Source organism: Hydra vulgaris, chromosome 03, assembly GCF_038396675.1.
Source record: "Hydra vulgaris chromosome 03, alternate assembly HydraT2T_AEP".
NCBI lineage: Eukaryota > Metazoa > Cnidaria > Hydrozoa > Anthoathecata > Hydridae > Hydra > Hydra vulgaris.
Genome location: NC_088922.1, coordinates 58,296,601 through 58,319,643, shown reverse-complemented (window position 1 = coordinate 58,319,643; position 23,043 = coordinate 58,296,601). Strand labels below are relative to the sequence as shown.

The 23,043-nt window shown below is 27.7% G+C and overlaps 1 protein-coding gene across 2 annotated transcripts in view; it reads left to right on the top strand.

The window, feature by feature from the left end:
• The first annotated feature begins 659 nt into the window (after window positions 1-659).
• LOC101234311 (rho GTPase-activating protein 19) overlaps window positions 660-23,043 on the top strand; it is a 48,909-nt gene continuing 26,525 nt past the window's right edge. For both annotated transcript variants that reach the window (XM_065793808.1, XM_065793807.1), the window contains exons 1-4: window positions 660-906; window positions 10,869-10,949; window positions 11,030-11,245; window positions 11,461-11,657. In XM_065793808.1, coding sequence (XP_065649880.1) covers window positions 702-906; window positions 10,869-10,949; window positions 11,030-11,245; window positions 11,461-11,657 — 699 coding nt within the window. In that variant the 5' untranslated portion in view covers window positions 660-701. The remainder of the gene's footprint in view (window positions 907-10,868; window positions 10,950-11,029; window positions 11,246-11,460; window positions 11,658-23,043) is intronic.

Genomic DNA, 23,043 nt, shown 5'->3' with positions numbered 1-23,043 from the left:
ACCTGTACATTATATCAATTCTCCCTTTATTTTCATAGCCTAATTTTGTTAAAGATATTCATGCAAGATAAGCATAATAATTTTTACTAAAGTTTTAAAATTAGTCATAAATTAATTAGATAAATTATAAAATAGGATACACGTGTATATTCTTATGCATGTGTGTAAGTATATGCATAACTTGTTGATGTGTGTCTACAAACAGTATGTATGTGTTCTTTAATATTTAAGCGTGTTCTCAATTAATATATATTTTTAAAACATAAATTCATTCTATACAACATATTACAACGTATTTCTAAAGTATTTAAGTTACAAATAGATGTATATTATATACGACATATTTCCAAAGTATCTTTTAATTAATAAGTTTTTAATAAGTTAATAAAAAGAAAAAACACAAATAATGAAACCAAAACATTACTTAAAATTATAAAAGTATTTGTTAGCAAATAAGCAAATAGAAAAAAACTTTTTACTAATAAATATAAAAACATTAAAAAGATTAGTGAAAAGTTTTTTTTTATTTGCTTACTTTTCACTTTTTTTTTTTGTTGCATTTAAACAAATTTTTTCTTGTTTGTTTCCTTTTTTTGTCCTTATTTTTTTTTTTTTTTGAAAATGTTTTTTCAAAGTAAGTTTTAAACTTTTTTTAAGAATAAGAAATGTTTTTAAAGTTTGCTTTAGAAATATAAAAATTGATGGACCCACTTTCAACATTATGTGTAAGTCATTTGACTCGTTTGCTTGAAATGAGTAATTTGGAGAATCTAAAGCTACTTGGGGATAGTTGTTATGTTTCACAAAATCTTGAGTTAGAAGAAAATGACTATGCTAGTCAACAAACTCACCAAAATTTATATAAGCAAAATATAAAGAGAATTTTTGACTTTACTTCCACCAAAGGTAAAATTTACTTTGACTAAACTAATAACTAATTAATTAAAAATTAACTGTTATTTATTAATTGAGGGTATGTTTGATAATAATTTGGAATATATTTTTATTTTTAGCATTACATAAAACTTTTTGTCAATTTTTTTTTAGGAGTCATTATTAATGAAGTTTTTCTTCTGAATTTAAGATATTTTTAAATTGTGATTGCAGATCATTGATATGACTCTTGCTAATATGATTATTATTTTTCTATAGAAAATACTGTTAGAAAGTGTTAAATACTATTAGAAAGTGTGAAAAAGATCACCCTTCAAGCTGAACATTGTTTTTTTATATAATTCTATTGTTAGATAGTCTATCACTTATATGACAACATGAATGGTTTATATAAATAATATTAATTAATTGTGTTAACTGTTATCCAGAGATTTGCTGGGACTCAAGCATAATCTGTGTGACTGAGCACAAGTTTTGCTGCTAATGAGTTTGTAACGACATTGATATTTTTATATTTTATATTGTTAAATTTAAATAAAGTGCTTAATGTATCAGAATTTATCTAATTTGAAGTAATTAGTAATATTAGTAATAATTTCAGCTTGTTGAAAAGCTAATTTTGATATTCCAACAACAGTGAGGATTATATAATTTTTTATTTTATTTTTTATTTTATTTTTTTACTGTTTTTAATTTATTTCATTATCTTTTCAGTAGTCTGTTAATCATTATCTTGCTCTATAAATTTCATATTTTGTTCCAGTAACTTCCAACTCTAACAGTGGTTGCTTGCAGCCTTGTTGGAAGTGAAGATGTAAAAAAAAAATGATATTATCAACAGATTTTTTTTTGTAGGTAATCAAATTATAATTTGACTTAATTTCAAGATAAAAAATAAAGCCATAACTGTAATATTGCGCCTTTATATAAGTAAAAGTAATTTGTAAAAAAAAAATTAAATTGCAATTGTCCCGATTTTAAAATTCTTTCTATTAACTTTTTGTTTTGCCTGTTGTTTGCTTGCAGCCAAACCTTGTGGCATTTTTTTCAACCCACTTTTCATTATTCTATTGATCATAGACTTAGTGTGCTTTTTATCAACTTTTGGGGGCTCAGACCCCAATTTTTAAATCTATGTAACCTTGGATTAGTAAGAGACCCGAGGTTTACATAGGTTTAAAAATTAAAACTCCTAAGGATCCATCTTTACAACTTAATACTTTAAACATTGATCATAATAGAATGAAAATGCAATATTATAAAAGAATTGAATTGATATCTTTCTAAATTAAGCATAAATTTAGAATTTAGATTTAATAATTGCTGTTTGACTTAACAGTAATCATTAACTTAAAAAAAAATTAAGTAAAAAGCCTTCTGTTCCCATGACTCCAGCTCCTCACCCTTGAATGTAATTCAACATTTATAGTCATAATTTTAAAGTTTTGCTATGGTATGATATTTATTGATTATATTTTCATTAATAATGATTGCACTATTGTTTTTCATACATATGCTGTTAAAGTGCAAATGATGAACAACTTTTTCAATGTCTCATTTATACTATACTTCTTTTTTAGTGTAAATCCGTTTATGAAAATGTTTTCAACTACAACAAAGACCAATCTTTTAAATCAACATTCAACATCAAGCAACTTTCAACATCAGACTTCTAAAGAATAAGCAGCTACTTCCTCTTCCTGCTGTTTTATCAAAGAATGAGCTGCCTATAATCAACTAAGTTGTTCGATATTTTGTACAAATAAAAAAAAAGTCAATTGCACAGAATATAAGATATAATCACAATATAATCAAAATGATGTATTGAAACAATGGAAAAATGGATCCATTTCTCCATTAATCCTAAAACAGTTGAATGCCAGCTCATTGTCATAGTATGCAAAGGGGCTAGTTTATATCAATCAAAAACAAGTACAGTTTAACAGTAAAAAAAACTTTTTGTAAAATGTACATTGGTGGAGTCGATTTTACCAGTAAAGTTATAAAATTGAATAAAAGAAAAGTTGCTTCAAATAGTAGACAAATTGCCGAAAAAAAGGGAAAAATTGTTATAACAAAAGCAGGCAATTCAGACAAATTCATAAAATAATCATGTGATCTGAGAATGGCGGTTGAATACAATAATGAATTAAAATATTACTCAAGTTTTTAAGGAGTCTAATGAGGCAGGCATTAGATTCAGACAGTTCAAGTTCAGAAACCAGCAAACAGATAAGAGTATCCTTAGCAAATCTAGCAAGAATGAATGACATATTAACCGGGGGGGGGGGGTGGAGGAATGAATGATATATTAACCAGAAGATATGATGATATATTAATCAGGGTGGGGGGGGGGAATTAGTAAGATGGTATGTGGGTACTAAGAAAGAAAAGCGTAATGTGTTGGTTACAGAACCTGGAAAAAATACCAATCACATGTTTCACCAAAATTTAGTAAAGCAATTACATTTTAGATTGCTTATTGTCCAATATACGAGTCGGTTGTGATAGCACTAATCCAAACAAGTTTGAAGAAATTGTTAGGTCTTTTGCTAGAATTCTTTATTTGTTTTCTGCACACAATTTAACTTCCATTAGGCATTTGTAGGTCTAATATACAACTGAAGTTCCTTTACAGGATTATTTGGTAAAGCCATTCAGATATGTGAAAAATTGATTGTTGGGTCAACTCATTATATTTCAACCAATGGCCTCTGGGTCACCATCTCTGATTTTCCTGATTTTTACATATTATCATGTGCATTATGTAGATAGGTTAAATTTGAAATTTCAGACTTCCAAGTACAACGGTTCCGAAATTATAGCCTTAGAAACATGACACAGTGGCCCCCCTCTATTTACAAATGGTCAAAACAGACTACTTTAGAGCTGTATAACTTTTTTCTCACCTTCAACTAGTGTCTCATTTTTTCTAAAACTATTTTCTGGAAAGTTCTCTCTTTAAAAAAGTGGTTTTTATTATTGTGTGTTAAATTAGAAAAAAATTATGACCTCCTAAACTTTGGAAAAAATCCTAAAATTGCTCAAATAAGCTAAAATAAAACTAACTGTTGCATTATTCTATTCATCGACAAGTCTTTACAAATAAGTTTTCTGATTAGCTACTACTGTCTGCAATAAATGGGCAAAATATAGGCACCTTGTTGCAGTTTAGAACTCAAATATATCTAAATGCAAAATGTCCACTTGCCTAAAAAGTTCAATTTTCAGCCATTTTGAGATGCTTATGAATTTTTCTAACACTTTTTTTTTTATCTAAGATTAACAGTATATAAGACCATTAGACCCAACTATATGAAAATGCAAACATTATAAACTTGTCAAATCCACACCAAAAATGCCAGCATTTTAAAATAATCCTATTTTTTAATTATCAATGGTTGAATGTGTTTCTAGAAACCAGTGCCCCTCTAATCTGCCAACTGGCCTATGTGAAGGGTGCAATTAATTATAAGTCATTTCATAATAAAAAGAAAGATATGGTTGGTTGTCCTCTTCTTGACCGGGTCTTTATAGTAGATAGGGGCACAAATAAAGGGGACAGTAACATTTTAAAGACCATTATGGTTCAAATGAAGGTCTGTAAATTAATTTAGATTTAGATACTTAATATCTAAATATCTAAATTAATTTCAAAATGAAGCTATTATTTCTTTAAATTTTATTTTATTATAGGTAATCAGAGGTCTGATGTGGTCTTGACCCCCCCCCCCTCACTAAGGGAGATGGAGGGGGAGGGGTGACACCAATCAAAGGGGGAAGGGGGGCAACCAACTTACAAAGATGCAAGCATTCATTTTCTAACATGAAACATACACAATTCATTTTCTAATAAATATACAGTTAAGGCTGATTTATTAAGGCCAATTTCATGCTTTTACCATAAGATTCAATTTTGATAGTGACTATCAAAAATATGTGCCAGATTTTCCAGCAAATATACAATGTTATGGTCTTAAAAGGGAATTAGCAAAAGTCATTTAAATTACTAAAAGTTAGTTGCCTCCTATTTGTTGGTGCCACCCCAAACCCCCTACCCCTCCACCTCTCCTTAGTGAGTGGGGGGGGGGGGTCCAGATCACATGCAAACCACTGATTGCCTATGATAAAATTTAAAGAAATAATGGTTTCATTTTGAAATTAATTTAGATATTTAGATATTGAGTATTTAATATACATATATAATAATTACAATACATGATAATTGTTTATTTATTTAATAACAGGCTTGATAATTGTTAACTTGTTTATTTATTGATTGCAGGTTTTATTTTTGGATGAATAACATTTTAGTCTAATAAGTTTTGTTTTTGTAATTTTTTTAAAAATGATAAAATTTAATTAGTTTCCTAAATTATTTTAATGATTTTACATGATCATCCATCAATTGTCACACTATAGGGAGGGAGGGGGTGTTTTTGTGATGACTCATACTGAACTTGTTACTAAAGAGTTAAGATGTTGTGATGAGGGGGAAGAGAGGGGGTCTAAAGTGGTCAAAACTTGTGTAACGTAGTTTGTGGACAACTCCTAATGCATCAGCCTTGGCTGCAGAAAATGAGTGCAAGAACAGAGAAATGCTCTCCTTAAACAAAAACTGCAGCTCACATGGCAAGCCCTGCAAATTGCTCTCTCTAAACAACTTTTTAAGAGGGCTTAAAAAAATTGCTTGTTAGATGCAAAATTTGATTTTATACTTGTTACAAGCATATGCATATGTACTTGTAACGTTAATGTTACAAGTATATATGCATAACCAGTTTTGTTCATTGCACCCTGAAAATTTATGAAATATTTTGTTTTTGAAAAAATTCTTTAGATGAGTGTTTTCTTTGGGTTTTCACACTAGCTATCCATTTATTCATTAACAAATTTACTTATTTATAGAAAACTTGACAATAATGTTATTAATGTTACAGTGATACTACACAGTAATTCACACTGAAGATTTTAAGAAAAAATCTCTCTGCACTGCATATCTGTGTTTGAAATGAAAAGAAAAATTTCTTTTATTTTAATAATTTTATTATAACTTTATATTATTCTTAACTGACATTTATAATACTAAAGTTCTGCACTACCAAAACAAATTTTTTTTGCTTTGTTAGAGCAGTATTTTATAGAAAAGTATAGAATGACTTATTTTATTTAGTAAAGTATAAAATAAGTATTTCTATACCTTTTTAGTATAGAATAACTTATATTATAAAGTTGACAAGGTGTTAGCAAATTGTATAACTAAAATATAAACTCAAGCACTACGAAAAAATCAGTGACTGTTTGCAAAATAGTCAATCTGAAACTCAAACTTTGTTATTTTTTATACAATGTAGCTTGCACCAGAATTTTTAATTTTTCTAATCAATATGTAAAAATAAAGAAAAGTAAGTGGTTTATAATCATAACAAAATTATACTTTTGCAAGAGTCATAAATTGGTCCTTTAAACCACTTTAGTGGAGTGTGGGCGATGGAGAAGGCAGCAAAATGCTTTTAAAAGCTTCTTTTCTATCTTTTTAAGTCACAACATACATGCATTTGATCATCGTCTTCTTTCCAGCAGATTGACATAATTAATTTTCATTCCCCATCTTTCAATGCCATACAGCTTAACACTCTGGTTGCATGTAGTGTGTAACTTTCCTTTATTGATGCTCCTTATGTTGTTAGGCACATCTTACTCTTGCTCTTGATGCCTCTTCTGCTCTGTAATCTAACTGTTTCTACAAGATAACAAAACATACCAACACACAATGTTCCATTTATTTTAATTTATTTTGCAATTTATTTTAATTTCTTTTTTGACTTTTCTGTATCTGCCAAAAGTACAATTTTTGCACTCATAACCAACAATATTAGGAGCTCCTTGTGTTCCCCTACATCTCATGTGAACTGATTGTTTACAAGCTATACAAAATATATAATTTTTTCTAATTATTTGAAATGTATAATGTAATTTATTTGAAATGTATAATGTTACAAGTGTCAAGTTTATAAATTTTTTAATACATAATAAATTATTTTTTAATATATATTATATTACTTTTTTTGTGTGACTTACCTATTTTTTTTAACTTTCATAATTTTTACTTTCACTTTTTTTGGCTTTAGCATGATTAGCAACATTTTGTAAGGAAGGAGGCGTGAACTTCCTAGTTAAATCCTTTTCATGGTGCTCTATGAAGAGACCGTAAGGACTTCTGGGAGCACCTTAATAAGTACACACACCTTAATAACCACACACACCTTAATAACCACACACACCTTAATAACCACACACAGAAAAATATTTGAAAAAAATTAAAAATAAAAAATATCCTACCTCATGCAATAAACCACTGCTAATTGTATTTGTTTACCTGAAGGTTGTAAAATGCTCATATTTAGCAGGGGAATGAGCCCGGGTTACTTACTACTCAGTATGCTCTACATCAATTATGTTGTTGTTACAGAAAATATATTATTTCAACTGTGCTTATATACTATAACTTACACTAAATGAATTGTAAAAAACTGTTTAAAAATATTTTTCTTTGCGCTCTTTTTTATCCATCTATTGAAATAGTTTTTACTATTTCAATAGATGGATGACTTTCCATTAAAGACCACTTTCCTTTTTAATCAAGCTTTTAATGGTACACTTATGACATAAGAAAAAAGATTGCAATATTCTGATATTCTGGTATACTTTCCAGCTCAATAGACAGACACTTTTTGGCAGATATTAATAATATTCTTTTCTTTAATAAGATTTCCATAAAATTGGTGGTCTCTGTGTAATTTACTTTTATCTTCTATTTTTTTTAAATATGCCTAGTTAATCTTGTTTTAATCTTTGCAAACTCCAAATGCATGCTTTAAAGATCGATTTTTGACTTTATATCACCCAGATAAAGCCAGGTATTTCAAGCTATTGTTGCTGTTTTTAAAATGTGTATAGAAAATTATTCATTTTTGAAAAATAGTTGTGATTTTCAAGAATTTTTTTGAAATTTTTTCAAAAAATGTTTGAGCATAAAAAATTAGCAAGTAGCTTTGGTTGAAATTTGACCAGGGTTGAAATTTGATCGGGGTTGTTAATAAAAAAATTAGAGCATCTTTTTTTCTAACTAAAGTTCATACAATATGAAATGCACTCTCTCCAAGTTTCCTTACTTCTAACTTTATTACTTTCTTAACTCTTGAAGCTGCAACCTCCCTACATGCTGATTTCCAAACCACTAGTCTTCTCTGACAAATGTTGTTTCATATAGTATTTTTTTCTAATCTCTCTCTAAGATTATGGCTTCTTTTTTTGTCTTGTTAAAGTCATACCACACATCCATCGGATTATCTTCTCTTCTTTTATCTTGTTAGAGTCATACCACACATCCATCTGATTATCTTCTCTTCTTTTATCTTGTTAGAGTCATACCACACATCCTCTGATTATCTTCTCTTCTTTTATCTTGTTAGAGTCATACCACACATCCATCTGATTAACATATCTTTTTATAAATAATACACCATATAAGTACTAAAATTTAAATAGATATGTGAGTAATTATAATGTCAGCATCTAAATAAATAGCAAACATGTTTATATTCATATATATTTATATAACGTATGAATAAATAGGCCTCTCCTGGATCCAAGCAGGTATGGAAGCTTTTAAGTCAAGCCTCATTCTTATCCAAGTTTTTCACCTTCCTGTGCAACTGCTATATTAAATTATAATCATTTTTTTCATCTTTTTACAAGAACATCTCTCTTGAGAAAAAATGTCTTTTTATTATTGCAAGGAGTCAAATTGTAAAAAGGTCTAATGCTAAGTTCTGTTATCCACAGTTTACTAAATCTTATATCTTATCTCAGATAATAGGTTCTAGAGATTTAGGAAAATAGTCTCATTAACAGTGTTGTTAACTAAAGTAAGTCTAACATCTCTGACACATAGATCTGATCTTATTACCTCTCACAAGGATAAGGCAGAACTGTTTACAAGGAACTTGTCCTCTAATTCCACTATTGAATCAAATGGCAATACTCCTCCTGCCATTCCCATTGCCTCTGTTGCTAAAGTTGATTCTCAATTAAACTTTTTCATGGCTTGTGGTTCAGACAACATTTTTGTCATAGCGTTACAAAAGCGTTCTTTAGAACTCTCTTTAATTCTCACTAAACTATTATTAAGTGCTAAATAAGTGGTTCCAATTTTTAAATCTAAAAAACACTCTGACCTCTCTAAATATCCTAAAGTCTCTCTTTATCATTAATTTCTTTATAAAAAGATTTTAAGATTGTTAAATCATTTTCACAACAGTATTAAAGTCATTCTTAAAGGTCTACACTATTCTTCATTTCCAATAATTTTAGGGGTACTCTAAGGCTCTATCTTTGCTGAATTCTTTCTTATCTACAATAACAATCTTCCTGGCAATCATACATCTTAAGTCTATTTGCTATCTAGAGTGGGTCTATTTGCTGGTAACTCAACTTTATACTCTTGCCTTGACTCTTGCCTTGCCTTGACTCTTGCTCTTGCCTTGACAAATAGTCATCACTTTTTACCCTTTTTTGAACATGCAGCTGATCTTTAATCTAATCTCTCATCTGTAAGAGCTTGAGGCTTTAGGATTTTAACTTCAACAAAACTTAGTTGTTGACTGCAAACAACTATCGTAATATTGTTGGCATTCCTATATTGACAAATAACATTCCTCTCACTCTCAGACAAGTTCCAAAAGCACATTAGAAATGTAGTTGGACCTGCTTTCTCTGCCAAGTTTGAACAACTTTCCCATCATCATAAGGTTGTGTCACTTTCTTTTTTCTACAAATTTTATCATAGTTGCTACTCAAGCAAGCAATACTCTTCTATCAGCCAATACTCATTTTCGCTTAGCTTATCATATATTAAGTCGCATCTTTTTACTGTATCTGTCACTTTATGCTATAAAATTTTCTATTTATCTAGTTTTTTTCCTCGCGATATAGAGTATGTACATATCTTTAAACCACTTTTTTTTCAAATCTATAAATTTAGGGTTAATGAAAATTTAATTTTTCCTCAATATTTATTAAACAGTAAATGTATGCAAAAATTTATAATATATAAAGTGTTATAAATTTTTCTTAGCCCATGCTAAATCTTATAATTTTTCCAGGGCTGGGTTTGTAAAAAGCCCCATTTTTAGCCAGGACCGGGGCCCTGGTCAGTTACTATAGAAAATAATAAGAGTTTAAAGTATTAATAAAAATACAATAGAAGATAAAGAAATAAAAAAAGAATTCTTTGTATTTTAAATTTAGATTCTCTTATCATAACTTAGTTAAAAGCTGTGAATAAATATTCAGAAGTTTCCTTCAATCAAGATATTGTAGGAAAGTTTGTATTTTGAAAATATTTAGTACTTTCAGAAATTTTATTCAGTAAAAAACTTTAAAAAGTCAAACAAAAAATGGTTACATATTTTATTTTTTGCATTATTTATTTGCACATAACTCCATTTTTCTAAGATTATTGTTATATATTATTTCAACTATTCTTTTTATTGTTGTTGCTATTGTGCTTTATTTAAAAAACATTAATAAAAAGTGCTTCAACGACTTCACTAATATTAAATATTTTGACTAAGTCATTTAAGTATTGTTTTACTAATAATATAAGCAAAAATTTATTTACTGTTAGTATATTTTTATTAATAATATACTATTTCATCAACTTTACAGGCAATATGTTAAAAATCTAATGATTCATCATTACATGCATCAATTGATATTTTTATTTGTTTGATTATTTTCATATTTTTTTTAAGAATAAGTTAACTTCTGGGTAGCTTTTTTTTTTTTTAATTTAATATATTTTATATAATGTAAACCTACTGGTCATAAGCTATACAATATTAAAGCAAGTTTATCAAATTTGAAGTTTTTCCTTATAGAGAAATGCTGATTTGTTATAAATGATTTAGAACTGCCACTTGTCTTTGGACACCCTATTACTGCAATCACAGTTGAACTTATCATAGAATTAATAGAACATCTTAAACTTAGTAAGCTATTAAACTAAAAATTTAATATAAATCATTTTTTTAAAGTTATTTAGATAATAAATTTTAGGCATGACTTTTAGAAAGAAGTACAGATGGTTTGTTTAGAATATCAGGAAATAAAAAACGACAGGAAGAGTTAAAAGCCATTTTGAATCGAGGCGGAAAAATAAAATTGCGGTCTGAAAACTGTCAATACAGTGCCCATGATATTTCTGGTATATTAAAGCAGTTTTTTGGAGACCTGCATGAACCGTTGTTAACAATACAGTTATATGACTGTTATCGTCAGTTAGCAGGTAAAAAAAAAAGTAATTTTAATGAAAATCTTTAGTAAACCATTTACTAATTCTTAATTTTGTGTTATCTTTTAAAATTTTTATGTTATTTCTTATATCATAATTCAAAATATTCAAAGAATTTTTTTATTCATGTTTATTTTAAGACATTAAATTCAAAACACTATAATCTGTGCAAAGTATTGATAATACTATTTTCTACTGTCTTTTATTAGATATGGATAGTGTTTATGAAAAACATCATAAAATAAAAACCCTTCAGTATTTGTTTTTGCTACTTCCTCCATTGAACAGACTGTTATTAAAAAAGCTTTTAGAACTTCTGTCTATTGTGGCAAAAGATGAAACAAACAGAATGACTGCATATAATCTTGGAGTAGTTTTTGCACCCAACATTGTTTGCACTAGACAGGTATTCTTTTTTTGTTTTAGTATTATAAGTTACATATAGTAATTTCCAGGGTTGGGGTAAAATACGTTTGATCAAATACAACTACAAAAAACCTTAATTCTAGATTTCCAAATACAAATTCAAATACAAATATACTCAATCAGCATTTCCAAAATACAAATACAAATATTTGTAATTTAGTTTGAGAAAAAATGTAAAAAAAAAATTTTCAAGGCAAGACTGATAAAATGGTCTACTATATAGAAGAATGAAAATAAGTCTTCCAACAAGTAACCCTTAATAACAAATTTTCAATTTATTTTAGTGTTAAAAATAAAAAATAATGAACTTATTGGTATTTCCTGAAAAGCACTGCTTAACCTAGTATATAGAATACAATTCAATCAAATACAAATATTTAAGAAATTTTTTTATTAATATAAATACAAATACACCAAATTAGCCCATTTTTACCAAATACAAATAAGTATTTGACCCCAAACTCTGACAAATTCAAATAATATTTAAAAATTTAATTTTCTTATTTCTTTATTTACTTTTATTCTTAGTAAAGTTGAGGAGAGTCTCAATAATAGAGGCATTATATAAGGGATGGATTATTTAATCCTGTAATAGATAAATTGTAATTCTCCAATGAGAAAGTGAATGTATTAATATGAGAATTTAAAAAAATTTATTGAATGGTTGGATAAGGTTAGAAGATTTTCTTGGTTATAGTTTATTGGGTGGTTGCAATTGATTAATTTTGAATGATTGTCGAATAATTAGTTGAGATCTTAAATTAAAAAAAAAAGTTTTTCTACTTGGATGAATAAATTAAATAAAATGCCCTAAATATTACAGTTGATTGGTTAGTTGAAATTTCTATTTACAAAAACACTTTTTGTTGAAGTTAATTGCTTGACTGAAAGTTGTAATCGAATAGTTCTTTATGTTGCAAATGATTAGTTGGTTGTGTTAACCAATCAAATCCATCAAAGCTAAAATGTAAAAAACATAAAATCAATTTTGTTTAAAATCAAGATTTGTTATAATTGATTTTTAAAAGTGCATTTTCCCTACTTAATAATATGATTTTTCATATGTTACATGAGGACATGTAAAGCTGATTTCATATATTACATGAGGACATGTAAAGCTGATTTCATATATTACATGAGGACATGTAAAGATTTTTCACACATTTATAAACAGCTACACAAATAAATAAAGCAAACTGTGAATTATATTTAGTATTTAAAAACTACATGTCACCTAAGTGGATCAATAAAAGTAATTATTTTCTGTAAATTAGTTAAATGCTTCACAGGTCATTCTTTCCAATAAATTTCACATTTGCATATTCCCATTTTTTTGAATTTTTAAGGAGATCTTCCATCAATTTAACACCATGTTCAGCAATGATGTTCATCCTTGGAATATGAAGTGCACTATTTTCGATCCAGTGTTTCATAAAGCACTTTAAAGCAGCTGTACACTTAAGTTCAGTCAATGCATCTAGCATATGGTCATACGATTTATCATCAAATAGTTGTTTGCTGAACCAAAGTTTTTCCACCGATTTGCAATAAAGGTTGCTGCACTTTCAAATTCACACCTTCATGTTAGTATTAGAAAATAGGCAATAAGAACATATGATGCTCTAGAGTTCCATCTTGCACTGTGCAATGGAGGAAGCTTATGCCACCTAATTTTTGGTAATCTTTTTTGATTCTTGAAGTAACAAAAAGCTTCACATAACTCATAAAGGAATTTTAGTCATCTTGCCATCCTAGGTTCATGTAATAATTAGGCTCAGCCTCATATGTAAAATTTTTTTTGAAGATTTTCATAATTTTTGGTTAAATCCTTTATAAATTTATAGTCAAAACCAGAAGTTATTGATTTATAATTTAAAAATGATCTAAAACATGTTTTAAAATGAGATCCAGTATATAATGCTGACACCCTAAATATTGTGTTTAGTAAAGCCTCTGGTTTCCATTTCATTTTGTATTTTTACAACTATATCATTTAATTTTCCTGTGTTTACTGCTGTTGTGTCGCATATAATCAGTGTAATACTTTTCCATACATCAAAATCATTTAACAATTTTTTTAAAGCTTTAAAAATGTTCTTTATGTACTATTTTAGTAATAATTTTCTACTTTCTTTCCCCTTGCCTTTAGTTGATCTCCATATTCCTATCTTACTTGAAGTTTCTGTTTCAATACCTTTTTCATAAAACTTTTTAAAGATTCTAGCTGATTTATTTGTACTTAAAAATTCAGTTTTTAAAAGATTAGATGCTAACTTGGTTCTATTGTATACTCTCTCTCTTGATTTTTTAATTTTCTTAATTTTTTAATTTTGTAATTGTCTTGTGAATCTAAATCTGAACCACTTTCTTCTGATGCAGTTGAACTGCTAACTGGAAAATTATTTACTTTGCTTGTTGAAGTTGTTTCTTTTGCATTACAAACTCTAACTTTTAAAAGATGTAATCACACTTGTGTGTTAGTACTGTGACCAACTTCTCCTGAACTTGATAATTGTATGTTATAAAATAATCTTCCAGACTAAGCCATATGCCCTTAATATTGTTGATATCAAAAAGATCTCCAAAAACAAAGTATTCTTCCTTTTTTTCAGGCTTTTAAAGATACTTATCATGTTTTTCTATAACCTTTTCAGTTTTTCCTCCAACTGATTTTTTAGAAATACTTGGAAAGTTGAGTTTGTTCCATAATTTACATATTTTGACAGCAACTAACTTAACTCTTTCTTTCCTGCTTTTTTCACTTGATGCCAGGTAGTTGTAACATCCAATAATAAAGTTATTTTTAGCATTCTGTTAAATGAATCTAATGGTTTTTTAATAAAAGGTAGACCAATTCATGTTATACATTTTTCAAATAAAACTAAAGTTTTTTGTCCACACTCTTGAATATTTGTCAACAACAATTTTGCTATATTTATTTAACATATTAGAAAAATCTAAAATATATATGTTAGTAATATACTATGTTTAATATCATTTTTATAAAAATACTTTTCTAAAAATATTTACTTTATTAAATATAAAATTAATTAAAAAGACATTGAAATGCAAAAAATACATAATAATGATCAAGACATAAAACACATAAGTACTAACTACTTTCAGTATTTGTTTATTACACATATTACACAAGCACAGAAAAAGCAACATATTACACAAGCACAGAAATTAGTTTTACTGGGTGTGTTTTATGTTTTATATCTTATTTAAAATCAAATACTTCAACAATAGTCATAAAAACAATACAATAATTTTAATAACATAACTTAATTGTGTGTGGGCAGGGGAGGGACATTTTTTAACTTATTCGATTTATGAAATTTTAATGTTAACCCTGAACTTGTTTTAATGTTAACCCTGAACTTGAAATTTTAATGTTAACCCTGAATTTTAATGTTAACCCTGAACCCATAAACTTAACCCTGAGGGATATTTTTTAACTTATTCGGTTTATGAAATTTTAATGTTAATTATAAATTTCTCAAGTTTTTAAACTATGACCAATTAAAAACTGTGAAAAAAGTTCAAAAAATCATAATCCTAGTATAAAACGTTGCCTCATTTTATTATATAACAATTTTTATTTTTGACTAAGAGTGGGAATCAGGAATTTCAGGATCATTTATCAAAAATCCTTTTTAGACATATTTTTAATAGTATAATGGGAAAAAATTGCTTTCTACTAATTTTGTCTGTTGCAGATATGCATACATACATACATACATACATACATACATACATACATACATACATACATACATACATACATACATACATACATACATACATACATACATACATACATACATACATACATACATCAGGGGCGTCCAGGCTACAAAAAGCCTATGTGGAATTTTTCAGATAAGGCCCATTTTTGAAAAATTTTAATATATATGTTTGATTAGAAGGCCCATATGTGTATATGTATATATGCATACATATAAATATATATATGTATATATATATATATATATATATATATATATATATATATATATATATATATATATATAAATATATATGTATATATATATATGTATATATATATATAAGTTATTAAAAATACTTATTCAATTTTTGTCTTCAACAACTTGTTTTTCCATCAGTAGGTTTGTCAGGAAAACTAATGAGTTTTTATATTTATATTTATATATTTATGTCTAAACATCAAAAAGTTTAAAATATATAAAAAATGTTTAACAGGAAGTTGGAAATTATTATAATTAGTTATGTAACAACTGTAGTTATTTTGCAAATAGGAAGTTGCATCAACTACATTAAAATTAAAAAGTTAATCATTAAAAGAATTCTTTAGAAATAGGATAATTTTTGTCTGGTCATTTGTTTTTATATTTTTTTAAAAGGTACTTATCTTCATGTCTGTATTTAGAAAATAGTTCAAATTTTTTGTTTAGTAAAATTTCTTGATCCAAATGAGTAATTATTTCAAATTTTTCTTGTAAACATAGTATACATTTTTTTGAAATTTTATTATAGGCAGACACAGTTTTTAGAATAAACCAGTTTTTAGAATAGAAAATTTTCAGTATTTTTTTCTGTTTTCATTAATCGATGCAAAATTGTGGCCTTTTATAATTCTTTCAATATTTTTTGTACAGCAATAGCTTACTTTTTTAATGTTTCTGTTAAAAATTTTGTGCAATTTGTTAGAGGGAGGGAAATGTTTGTCTATTAATTTTAAAAACGCTTTTCCAATATTTGTTGAAACATTTTTGTTGTATGGAGGGTTGAACCAAATAATATTTCTATTTCACAATATTTGTTTCAAATTTTAGGTCAAAATTTTCAAATCAGCTTTTTTTAAGAGCATCTTCATTCACAGGTTAAGAAGAGTTGAAAATTTTTTTATTAGAAGAGTTTTGATTTAGTCTATTGTTAATTGAAATAGGAATTTGTTTTAAAATTTGAGGGGGATGATTTGAATTTATATTTATATACGGTAATTCATCATTAGGTTTTTTATATGGCCTATAAGAATTTTCTGAGAGGTTAAATGTGACATCAGGGTTAGGGGTTAGGGTTAGCCTAACCTAACCCTGATCCTAACCCCTAATCCTCACAATTTTTAAATTAATGTTTTTGAAAATTTTGATAATATTTTTTCTGATTTTGTCAAGTTAAGGTCCTGATATTTTTTTTTGCATTATTATTAAACCATCATCTCGATAAAACCCTAATTAGTTAAAATGAACTATTTTAGCTGGGGAATTTGAAATATATAAGCCTACAAATTTTCAAATTTCTGCTCTGTCATAACTTCCCATTGTTACATCAAAGCATTTGTGTATGGTTTTTTTCTTCCATGTCTCGTAAAATAGATTAAAGTTTTTCTGCGATGTTATTTGGAACAGGTTACAAATTGTTTTAGAAATAGCGGTACAAAATAATCACAAAAAATTTAAAATAATGGAGGCCTCAATTTTGATTTATCCTCAATGCAACTTGAAAGTATACATAAAATGCTATAATTACAACATACACAGATCTTAAAATTTTCTTTTTTGAAAAAAAATTTCAACGTATTAGCGGTATTCAAACACTTTAATTAATTTAAATACATTACATGATATAGATTTAAGTTTTTATTATTTAAAAACTTGTAGAATTTATATTTTTTAAATGTGCGTAATTCAATAAGTTATCTTAATTGATTGTGTGGCAAAATATTATGGTAAGTCTTGAAAAAAAAAATAATTAAAAAAACATACACAGATTTTACAATTAATTTTTATAAATTTGAAAAAAAAAAGATGTTATTAAGGTTTATTAAACTTAATATATCAGTCTTTCACAGGAAGATGTGCTGTCGCACGTCTATATGACCAAGCAAATTACAGTTATATGAAAAGGAAAATTACATTTTGCTTTGACTAGGGCTATTTCAAAAAACATTGTAAAAACATGCTGAATGAAAAATATTCTAAATTATACCTTAAGTGAAATAAATTACATCAAAACTTTTAACAAATGTTTTTATATTAGCGAAACGCTTTTAAATAAAGTAGCAATTTTCTGATAATGGTTTTTTTTTTAAGTATAATTGACAGTTGTATATATATTTTTTAATTTATAATATATAAATTGTTCAAGTGTGCATTTTTTATAATAAACATTAAAAAATAAAAAGTTGTTTTGTTTTTATAAACGATGACATTCAACGACTACTAAAGTCTCTTTGATAAATTTTAATATAAGAATAATTAAAGTTAATACATTTGAAAAGATAAATAAAATATCGTTGAAAAAAAAAAGACAAATGTTTAAGAAAGGTGTTACAATTAAATAAGTTTGATGTTAAATGCTTTTATATCATCGAAATGCTTTTTAATGAAGTATTAATAAATACTATTGTTTTTTTTACTTATATAATTATGTATTTTTTATGATAAATGTTTATCTTTTGAAACATATTAAAAGAACAAAAAACAAAGTACAAATGTTAAAACAAAGAATGTAATGGTTTTTTAATTCGTAAATTAAATAGACTAAGCATTTTGGTTTGATGAGTCTTGTTTTAGTTGGGTTATATATATATATATATTTTTTTTTTTTTTTTTTTTTTTTTTGTATATATAATGATATATGACCACACAAAAAATAATTTGTCAAAACAAATTATTTTTTGTGTGGTCATATATTTCCTGTGAAAGACTGTATATTACGTGATACGGATTTATGCTTTTTATTATTAAAAAATTTGAGGGTTTTATATTCTTAAAATCCTGCTATTTTAATTGATTTAATTGAATCATGTTATTTTAATTAATTGAATGTAGTTTCATGGTAAATCTGAATAGTATTTAAATTATATAAATACTCATAAATACTTTTGCAGCAGGAAGTTGTGAACAATCTCGCCTTCTACTTGGATTATTTTTGTATTTTTATGTATATTGCAGTTTATGTTAATGTAACTTTGATAATGTTAATGCAACCTTTATATTTAAATTTCTTTTCATTCTTTTTCAACCATGGTTAGGGCAAAATGTTGCAGGTTTTAATTCACCTTGCTGTGCGTTAAGACTCCCTAAAATAAATAAATGAATCTGAAATACTTTCAAATAGAAATAAAATGTGGTGTGAAATTATGTAGAAAAATTGTTTAACTACTTTTAAACTAGTACATACAATAAGAACAATTATATAAAAACACACAATTATTTATATTTGAAGAATTACAAAACTGCAAAGCATAACAATGTTTATAATTTTTGTTTATGAAAAAACAATTAATCGTACTAATTTAATTATAAATTTATCAGTATGATTATTTTTTCAAAACAGTTTAAAATTGAATACAATTATTTCTCATATTAAAAATTAGCTAACTTGAAGTATTTTACCTATATGACGACTGATAGAATAAATGATTTAAGTGATGTAACAATAAATTATTATTTCCAATATCGATTGCGTTTTGTCGCCAATGTTACAAATGGTTGCATTTTATTATGCAAAATACTAATAATATACTAGCGCTTGAAGGTTAACACTTCAATTTGATAAAGAATTTAACTTGTGTAATAAAAAATAAAGAGAAGAAATTATTATTTGTAAATTATTTTCAGAATATATTAAAGTCAAAAAATTCAAAATAATAGCCCTTCTTGGATAAATAGTGGTAGGCCGCATTTCCGCATAGTCTCTGGGGCCAGCACACCACTGACATACATACATACATACATACATACATACATACATACATACATACATACATACATACATACATACATACATACATACATACATACATACATACATACACATATATATTTATATATATAAACCCATAGTAAGTGCAGACACCCATGTGTATCATGGGTGTCGGCACTTGATCTACCTTGGATTTTCCAAATTAAAAGAAGTATTCCCCAATTTTAGCTATTTGGCTAGTTGCTACAACTGTCTACACACCTGAATTACCAAAAATGTATAATTTTTGTTTTAATCTTTACAAACAGTGGCTGAAGATTGTGCTAATTGGTGTTTGACAGCTTTTTCTCTATATATTTTCATAAGGAATAAACCTTTTTTTTTTTCCTTTGTTTTTTTTTTGATTATCTAATCAGAGAGTTTTTTACCTAAAAATTTTGCATTATGTAAACACAAAATTTTTATTTTTAAGTTCTGTAAAATTTCAAAATGACTTTTTGAAAAAGTTTTTTGTATTTTCATAAGGAATAAACCTTTTTTTTTTTTCTTTTTTTTTTGTTTCGTATTTTTTTACAATCGGAGAGTTTTTTACCTAAAAATTTTGCATTATGTAAACACGAAATTTTTATTTTTAAGTTCTGTAAAATTTCAAAATGACTTTTTGAAAAAGTTTTTGTATTCTTTTTTAAAAAGTTTTGAATTATTAATGTATATGTATCTATATCTGTTTATATGCATTTATAATATGTACTTATATGAAATATTTTATTATGCATGTATATATATTTATATGTAATAATATGATATATATATATATAAATATATGTATATATAAATATATGTATATATATATATATATGTATATATATATGTATATATATATATATGTATATATATATATATGTATATATATATATATATATATATATATATATATATATATATATATATATATATATATATATATATATTACATACATAAAATACATACTGTTGGGGCGACTGAATAAGTGCGAATTTCATAACTGCGAATCTGCATAAGTGCGACTGGCATAAGTGCGAACTGGCATAAGTGCGAACTGGCACAAGCGCGAACTGGCATAAGTGCGAATCACTTGCAAAAACTGGCATAAGTGCGAACTAGCACAAGCGCGAACTAGCACAAGCGCGAACTGGCATAAGTGCGTCAAAAGAATTTGCACACATTGGCATAAGTGCGAACTGGCATAAGTGCGAACTGACATAAGTGCGAAACAATTGCAAAAACTGGCATAAGTGCGAACTGGCACAAGCGCGAACTGGCATAAGTGCGCCAAAAGAATTTGCAAACATTGGCATAAGTGCGAACTGGCATAAGTGCGAACCAATTGCAAAAACTGGCATAAGTGCGAACTGGCACAAGCGCGAATTAGCATAAGTGCGCCGAAAGAATTTGCAAACATTGGCATAAGTGCAAATTGGCATAAGTGGCGAATTGGCAAGTTCGCACTTATGCCAATTCGCACTTATGCCAATGTTTGCAAATTCTTTCGGCGCACTTATGCCAGTTCGCGCTTGTGCCAGTTCGCACTTATGCCAGTTTTTGCAATTGATTCGCACATATGCCAGTTCGCACTTATGCCAATGTTTGCAAATTCTTTCGGCGCACTTATGCCAGTTTGCGCTTGTGCCAGTTCGCACTTATGCCAGTTTTTGCAATTGATTCGCACATATGCCAGTTCGCACTTATGCCAGTTCGCACTTACGCCAATGTTTGCAAATTCTTTCGGCGCACTTATGCCAGTTCGCGCTTGTGCCAGTTCCCACTTATGCCAGTCTTTGCAACTGCTTCGCACTTATGTAGATTCGCAGTTATGAAATTCGCACTTATTCAGCCTCCTCATACTGTTATACAATACTTAATAACATGTTGCATATTAATAATATATATTTATAGTACGCTAAACATTTAACAAATATTTTTTATTTTCTAGTATTTTGTGTAGTGTATTTTACCTTGCATCAGGAGCTTTACTTAGGTAAATTAGTTTAATGCCAGTAAAACCTACTTTAAGTCACATAAAAAAGTCTTTTGATGAAAACAGTGATGGTCACTGTAAAATGTACAACAAATACCATTCTGGTTCAAGGACAAAATGCTACTAACATTATTAGTAACAGCGTAACCATCCAAGCCTTACTGGTTTGATCTGTCACTGTCAAAACAAATCAAACCAGTCATTCATTTGCATCTGTATTTTTAACAATGAACATTGACACTCATGAAACGTTGTTTTGGGATTGCATGGCTTGAATAATTTTTCCCATGGCTTGTCTATTCTTAACTTTTAAAGGGTCCAGTATGTGTGTTTTGCATTGTTTTCCCACAGCAGGTTTATCGTGGATACCAGAGTGCATTTATTACATCAGCATTCACCAAATACAATAATTTTCCACAAAGCACAAGTCATTTGGCAAGAATAATAGCACAAACAGTTGCAACAGGATGCTGCATCATTCACAGGATGCTGCATTATTCACAGATACATCTTAAGCCATCGTTCAGAAATGGCTGGTAAAAAAGTGGGGTTCACACTAAAATCACAATATTTTTTCCAGTGTAGCCTTTGTTAATTGCTCTACTCATTGTCTCAATATGGTTGTTAATAATCTTGATGCAGTTGTGCAGGTGCGCAATTCAATTCATACAATCAAAGCTATCATCAATTTTTTTCGTGGAGGTCATTCATACCTAATCTGCCATTGTTGTGTGAAACTTGATGGTCTGCTAAATATAAAAACGTTTGTGTTTTTGGCAAAAGTTTTGAGAAAATCTACAATCAATTACAAAACTTCGCAACAAAGGACAGTGGAAAAAACAACAAAATGCCCACCAATTAACCTACTAGACTTTATTGGAACCCAATTCTCAATCATTGCAAGCAGTATAACTGGATTTACTAAGTGCTTAGAAATAAATCATTACATTAATTGACATTTTCCATGTGCAGAGTTCATTTTGGGTAAGTTATACTAAGTAATTGTTATCAAAAAGTCATTTAATGTTGATATGAAAGTCCCTCGTCTATGCAGACAGCAAGTACTTTATAGCAATTCTAGTAGTTCAAAAGAAAAAAAACAAAAGAAGACTACTTTAGACAAACAAGATTTGTGTCATACTTGATTTCCATCATATCATCTTTGATGAGCTGTTTCTCTGAAGACAAAAGTCACTATTTCCAGCTACTCAGACTTCAACCTGAAATCATAACATAACTTAATCTAATTTAGAAACAGGATGACTATCATTAGTTGTATGTACAGTGTTGATAACTTAGACCTTGACAATCATTTGGTTTGATATTTGGCGCGCGCATGAACAATCACAAGAAATCAAGGAGAATATTTAACTTTTTGATTTGTTGGCAAGCACAAAATTTTCTCATTTGCTGTGCTCTGCTTGTCGCATTGAATCTATGGGTAACAACATGTGCAGACAAGCGTTTATTTAGTATTCTACGACATATAAAAACTTGACTTTGCACAACTATGGCTAACTGATATATTTCAGGGTAGTGTTTGTTAAATTTAAATCAGGGGTTATCTTTTTCCAGATATATCCAGAATCCAGATATTTCTTTCAATGTTTAGTTTTTCCAGATTTTCAAATAGTCCCTAAATACAAGTTT